We start from the raw sequence: 7,318 nt of genomic DNA, 5'->3' as shown, positions 1-7,318 counted from the left end.
ACTTCGGTATCAGTGTTTTCTGTGGGAGAGGGGAGCTCCCGTTGGGGCCGTTTGGGCTTTTTTAACTTTGAAGAACGTTTAAGAACCTATTTAACAAACTGAAGGAAAGGAGGGGAAAAAATAAAAAGCATTGTATGTTTCCTTTAACTTTTAAATGTTTTACCTTGTCGCATTAAATGTAAGAAAAAACGCAAAGGGGAACATGTAACAGTTCACAAATCAGTTTTATTAATTTAAACACAATCAAATAATATTGTCAAAAACATCTGTACACATATTTTGCAGACACAACAATCTTTTTGCGTTTCACAATGAGGCCCATGTAGTGTAAAGTATTTCCAGTTTGCATTTATGATTGCAACATAATAAAAAAAAAGCGTGCTGTATGAATCTATAAAACATTTCCTCTATTTACCTACCATTACCTTGATCTAGCAGCAATATGTAGATACCCCCGGAGTGCAGGGGGGAGAAGTTGTTTTGAGAAGAATGGGGGAAGGGGGTTTATGTTCGGAGGAGAGAGGGATCCAAATTGAAATGTAAAGGCCAACAGTGATCATGTGCAAAGGAGGGAAAAATTAGAAACACGACGAGTCGGCTTCCGTTTAAGAAATTCACAGTCGATAGCACATGTCCTATATGTTCACAAACCCCTCGACGTTAGTGGCTTTTCTCTCTACGTTAATTATGGTTTCCCCGTCCACTGATGCAGAATCGTTACGAAAAGGGCTTCATGTGTTGCAGTTATTTCAAAGAGGGGGACACAGAATGTATCGTCAAAGTCGAAATAAAAACACTACATCATACAAAATTACGCTCGCTGTACAAGAGTTGTTATAGCGCTTGTATAAAAGATAATAAAACCTATTCAAGCCTGCTTTTTTCCCCCTCAGGTTTATTCAAATTTGTTGTTAAAATGGCTCTCCTTCCGCGCCAGATTCGAAAAACCCTTATCAGAGTCAAGTTTGCTTCCAAATACATGGGGTCAGGGCTGCAAGCTGGTGAAATGCCGTAAGGACACAAGTTGTGAGCTACCTTTTCTGAAAAACAAAAACAAAAAACCTCTTTCCCTTTCAAATATGAATCTAAACAGGAGACCTGTTCTGCTGTATAACCTAAAGTTTCCTGTAAGGACGAGAAACATGACAGAATCAAATGAAAGTTCATTGACACTTGACATCCATGCTTTTGGTCTTGACAAAACGATTTATCACAAAAAAATCCCATTATCTACACATTTGTTTACTGAACAAAACTTGAACACATCAACACTTTGAGGCGTCGCACAAGCTCATGTGCGATGGGATGCCTTTTATTATTATCATTATTTTTTTCTTTACTTCAATGAAATAAGCATTGCCACCTTTCAAGAGCACGTACCTAAATGAATATAGGAAGGAATAGTCCAGTGATTACAAACTTACACACACAAAAAAAAGATTTCCTCTATACACGATTGTCTCAGCATTGTAAATAAAGTTTTGTAATTTTCTTAAATTATTAGAAAACCCCTTTTTTTCTCGTTTCATCCATAAACGTCTTCCTCTCGTCTCGGTGGAAATCAATAGTACTTTGTAAAAGGCACGAGTCTTTTGTCGTCGAGGTACCTTCTCAGTGGCGCGGTGCCACTCACAAAGTCTCCGTTCATAAATAAGAAGCACAGGACTCCCAGGCTGACAGTTAACAGAGGAACAGTCGCTTTGTCTGTCTGTCTGTCCCGTGACAGGAGAGAGACGTAAAAGTGGGCAGGCAGATAAGGATCAGACAGAGACGTGAGGTGAAGAGCTAGAGGGACGGAGAAAAAGTCACCACCAGTAGTCGTGGGCCTGTGGGTGTACTGTAGCTCAGTTCTGTGGCGAGGTGAGGCGAGGCGGGCGAGGCCATCAGTAGCTCTGCTCTCCTCACAGGTGTGAACCCTGACAGAGTCCCGGCGCAAACAGGGGGGCCGTAAAACACTTTGACAGCTTCAGAAAGCGGCCAATTCACAGTAACCAGGGCAAGCAGCTGCAGCGCCATAAATTCACCTCTCTCCTTCGCTTCCAGAAAGAAAAAAAAAAAAAAAAAGTTTAGGGTTAAGACAAAGTGTGACCGTATGTCAGCACATTAACCGTACGCTCAGCCTCTCTTTTTTCCATTTTCCTCTTCCTTTCTTCCTCTGTAGTGGAAGACAGACGCCAGCAGCACGGGGGGTTGAGGGGGGGGGGGGGCTTTTCTGAGCTGCGAGGTCTGCGGCAAAGCGTTGGACGGGGATGGAGGGCGAAGGTGAAAGGTTGCAGGGTGTGCCCGAGGCGGAGCTGGGTGTACGATGGTGATGTAGTGCTACAAGTACTCCAGGTCTAGAGCGTGGTGGAGGGCCATGAGGTCCGAATGGCTGGAGATCCTCCAGAAGGGCATGTTGTGCTGTGGAAGGAGTAAAAATATCATGGCATAAGTTTTAGTCATTCTTTAGCAATTGCACACATATTTAAGGATGAAACAAGTCAATATGATATTGGCAATAATAGTTAATTATTAATAATTTAAATCACAGAAAATTATGGAAATCTACAAATCAGGAATGAATCCTTTCAGTCATTTGTCAAGGAAATTGGTTACTTTTATGTGAATATCTTTGAGTTTTAAGGATATGACGTGATTGTGAAACGGAAAAAATGTTAAGACTGGGTGACAAAAGCTAATATCCCAATATTTTTTAATGCGATTTTTTGATAAGTAATCATCAGTAATGTGAATATAATGTGTGAGTAAAGACAATCTGGTAAGTTCAGAAAATTGCAGCCTTTACAACCAGGAAAAACATCACTTATGACAAATCACGACATAACAATATCCAGAATCAAAGATGATATATAGTCTCATATCATGATAACAATATAATACTAATATATTGTCCTGGCCTACCTTTAATGGCTAATTTATTGCCAATAAAATAATGGACAAGTGAATCAATATTAGCAATCGCAAAAAGTTTTAAGAAGACTTGACTCTTTACACCGCAGCTAATATGTTCAATGAATGGAGCACGCCTGGTCCATTCATCAGGAAAAGCAATCATATCAATAACACACCCCGACCGCTCCTCTTTCTCCCCTGTGCATACCTCTCTGCAGCCAAACAGTACATTTGTACCTCTAACTAATTTCTCTCCTGCATCAACGTGTAGTTTTATCCCACCAAACTAATCCAGTGGCGGTCTTGTAATGAACTCCCCACAGTGTCTTTTGAACGAACCTCCTGCCTGCCAGTGTGTGTTTAGGACAGTGCAAATGAGCTGTTGTTCCCGAGCAGAGGACGGGGGAGAAACCTGAGTCGCAGAGAATGAAAGGAGCCTGTCAGGTAGAGTCCTCAGCTACTCAGTGTGTAGAGGCCATTTACCCTCCCCTTATCAAAGGTATGGCCTCTCCCAGGCATATGTTCCGCTTAGGAGAGCCTGCACTGACCCTTAAAAAGCTCTTTGCTTTTTGTTTTGTAAATTGTCTTTGCTTTTAAGTTTAAAAGCTGGAGATGTTATCTGCGCCTTCTCTCCCAGGCGATGGTAATAACTGAAGGCAGAACTGTTTCAGGGATTGAGGATTTTTTTCCCCAGTTAGATGAAGGAATGAGGGCTGAAAGAACTTTCAGACATTTGCTTTTGTAGTTCCACGCAGTGTCACGTCTGATATGTGCCTCCTGACGGCTGAAATTGTTGTGTTATTTCACGTCCTCTCTGATGTTGACACAGAAACCTTTTACCGCATTGCGTGTCCTGGGACTCGCGGCACTCAGACGGGGGAAAAAACGCCTTATCCTTCCATCAATGTCACACTCAAGACTGAGTAAAAATATTTGCATCTTTTTCCACAATCATCGGGTGTGTTCTCTTTTCATAATACAGAGCTATTGCTTTACACACTTATCCGGGGTAAAGGTTGCTACTTCTGCCTAATCGCCGCCTAATCACTCTTCATCTGTCCTCACGCTCCGTCTCGTTGTTTACTGAGAAACAGGTGAAAAAGGAGCTGGACGCTTTTCAAAGGGGGAACTCCGCGTCTTGGTCCTGACACTGTGGCTCACCAACGCTGTCTGTGAAATATACTCTTGGGCTGCTGATTAATTTGCTAAGGAGTATGTTTGCTGTGTGCGGCTTGCATTCGGTTTACAAACTTGGCAGAAACGCTGAATACACAAATCGCGCAGCAAGAGCTGACAGGTAACATAAAAAGGGCATCAGAACAGATACCGTCACGTTTTAGCTGGAGACGTCGGCTTTGAGCCTTCCTTGATCCGTGCCGTGCTAACAAGGCTTGTCATTGCAGTGAATGTTTTAATTCCACCAACAATGATTTAAATCTCCTTTGTGCGTGCTCTATTTACGATGTGCCTGAAAGGGCTTGCCTAGCATTACACAAACAGCATTCACGCTGCTCAGGGCAGCGAGCAGGAATATATAATTATGCCATCTCTACCCTTCCCTGCTCTGTAAACCTGAGATGGCGGAGGAAGAGCGCTGATTACACACTGCAGACTTTCTCTCTTGTACTCAGGTGCCCTTTAAGAGGACAAATGAATAAAGGCAAAGTAAGACTGTTGAGGGCTTTCTGTGAGCGGTATGGCAGGTATGTTTTGTGTTCTGTAGGCATTCATGATGAACTCCTGACCTCATGGGAAGCAATCAGAAGTACAAACATCTCCCAGTTCTCCTTATTTCTGATAAATGTGAGACTTCTTACCTTTTTCGAGCCTTGCTCCTCTTCCACACCGTCTCCAACAACAATGTAAACAACTTTCCTCCCGAACCTTTGAATTACTCTCTCAAAGCAGCTCTCCTTCCCTGCGGAGGAGTCGACAGCAGGGTGTTAGTGTCGAGCATTGCGAGCACATACACAAGCACACAGACACTTGCAGGACTGAACGCCATCAAGCTGATTCAAAGGCACAGGGTGACAAGAGCCCCTTTAAAAACACCACACGTACAGAATAGGGCAGAGTGTAAACACTTGGAGCTCAGCGAGTAGATGATAAGATCAGCCCCTCAGATAAAGACAATCTGAAAAGCATTAGCTCGGCCCTTCTCCTCCTCAAACACGGTACAAATGGACTAAATCACTCTTGCATGCTGCAGGGTCTGCTTAGAGGGACCACTGGCTTAACGCTCGGCTCCAGCTCTGCGCTGACGGGCCTGAAAATGGTGCAGGAGCGAGGCTTGATGTTTATTTTGCATTTGAAACAGTGAAGAAGGGGGGAGGACTGGAGGAAAACGGGGGAGAGATGGGAGGAGGAGGGGAGGGGGGTTCTGTTGCTGTGGAATGACATAAATGTGCAGAAGTGGTTTCATATGCAGAGACTGAACAGGAGAGGCCTGGGGAGGCCCAGCACAGGCCAAGCTCCAGGAAAATAATCCCAGGCTGATTAGGCCTATTCCTTCATAGGAGAACATCAACCCTCTCCGATGACTGAACCTCCCACACCATCCACGCCTCTGTCCTTTTATTTAGGTAGCATGTGTGTCTTCAACGACCTAAAATAATAAACACTCGTGTCCCAAAAGTGACACATTTCAGATGCAGTATTTACCTATTTTGGTTGCGCTATAAATATTCTCAATAGGAAAGACTATTCCCAAGCCGTAGAGCAGGACCTTAGCAAGGGCGGGGATGAGCTGCGTGGTGGTCACCAGGATATTCACACAGTTTGACCTGAAGTAGAGAAACAAGAGGAGGACAGCAGAGGGATGACATCATTCTAAATCACTGCGAGGGAGGACAGAATAAAACACAGGGTGCAGAAAATAGATAGATCTCTTAGCACACTTATCTTTCAAAATCAGAATAAAAAGCCTTTCCAGAAGACAAATTGGTGCATTGGTGTTTTCTTTAATAGCTTGGGAGTATGGAGTTGACTTATTTACACTGCAGGCGAGTTTATATATGTGCGGTGTGGGACTGGGTACAATTTTCCTCACTGGAGTCCTACCTTGAGTGGATTAATGTTAGTGCTTTCAGTGCCAGTGTTAACCAGGAGTCCGTCAAGGCTTCAATTTCTGCTCGCAATTGCAACCAGGCTTCCCTTTTGGCTGGGCCCAGCAGACCTGAAACGCAGGGTAACATTGTTTGGGTTGGACCAGCCCTGCAAATACCACTGAAATTTTCAAAATTTACCCCCTGACCAAGTGGTGTGGCATGTGAGCTTTTCAGAACACACACATGAACACGCGCAGACTCACACACACAAAAAAAACCCGCCCACATAATGAGGGGCATCTGCAAACATATTTCTACAAGAGGGAGCAGATCTGCTTGTTGGGGATTACCTCCGACGTTATTTTTGTAGGTGGTGTAGATTTCTTTTACTCGTCTGTAGCGAAAGGCCAGTTTTCTCATCCAGTCCACGCCTCCCCGCACACCCGTGGCCAGACATAGATTGGCACTGGTTGCTGCTGCGTGGAAACCGTCAGCGCCAAAGTTGTACGTACTGAGAAGACAAGGGAAGAGTCTGTCAGAACATACTGATACCAGCAAACAGTAGTTTATTTGATTATTCGATCAGGAATCAAAGTGCACCAGGGATGTACCTCAGATCCTGGCCGTTGTCATCGGAGGACACGTCGTCAATATGCACCTGGTCACATTCCTGAAACACACACGACACACACTTTGAGCGATGTGGAGAAATCATACTTTTCAGAATTTAAAGAGTTTTTTTTTTTTTTTTTTTTTTGGGAAAGGACACTCTGCACATGTTCCAGGTCGTTTTTCACTAGAAACAACATATTTATTCAGGAATTTGTGCTTTGGCTGGACACCTCAGTCTTAATCCCCTTTCGCCTTGACTTTCTCTTTTTATCCTTTTCCCCACATTTTTCTTCCATGGGCCTAACCAGCAATGTCCAAACAAAAACTAACCTCATCATCAGTCAGAATGGACTGCTACCACTAGAGGGGTCTAAAGATATGCACCCACACAGACATAACCAATTAAGTCTCAACCCAGCAACTCTAAACACTGTCCAGGTTGGCATTTGAGCAGCTACGTCTGCAAGTACTGATATATATACATACACTAGAGGGATGTATGTAGGCCAGCTGAGTCTATAAAGAGGCCGTGGCACTGCTGTTCTGTGCATGTATGACTGTGTGCATCTCTAAACACATGCGCACTCCTCTACCCCTTTGGGGGGTGCCTGGCTCCTCTTGGAAAGGTAAAGGGATTCTGCAGCTCTGCACTGATTCTACCGGTACGCAGTAACACAATCCAGACTTTCTGGTAAATGTAACCTACTAGAAAAATTGAACCTGATGCTAACCGCCAATGAAATTATGACCTCTGATTGCTGCTGCGC

At 43.9% G+C, this 7,318-nt stretch overlaps 1 protein-coding gene across 11 annotated transcripts in view; it reads right to left on the bottom strand.

Annotated features, from left to right (window-relative positions):
- Positions 1 to 205: 205 nt before the first annotated feature.
- Positions 206 to 7,318, bottom strand: part of eya1 (EYA transcriptional coactivator and phosphatase 1) — a 67,418-nt gene continuing 60,305 nt past the window's right edge. For all 11 annotated transcript variants that reach the window (XM_030398997.1, XM_030398999.1, XM_030398998.1 and 8 more), the window contains 6 exons: positions 6,551 to 6,609; positions 6,290 to 6,450; positions 5,953 to 6,067; positions 5,554 to 5,675; positions 4,710 to 4,810; positions 206 to 2,400 (listed from right to left, as the gene is read on the bottom strand). In XM_030398997.1, the coding sequence (XP_030254857.1) occupies positions 2,320 to 2,400; positions 4,710 to 4,810; positions 5,554 to 5,675; positions 5,953 to 6,067; positions 6,290 to 6,450; positions 6,551 to 6,609 (639 nt within the window). In that variant the 3' untranslated portion in view covers positions 206 to 2,319. The remainder of the gene's footprint in view (positions 2,401 to 4,709; positions 4,811 to 5,553; positions 5,676 to 5,952; positions 6,068 to 6,289; positions 6,451 to 6,550; positions 6,610 to 7,318) is intronic.

Source organism: Sparus aurata, chromosome 19 (genome assembly GCF_900880675.1).
Source record: "Sparus aurata chromosome 19, fSpaAur1.1, whole genome shotgun sequence".
NCBI lineage: Eukaryota > Metazoa > Chordata > Actinopteri > Spariformes > Sparidae > Sparus > Sparus aurata.
The sequence above is the reverse complement of the archived record's forward strand: the minus strand, read 5'-3'. Positions and strand labels throughout refer to the sequence as shown.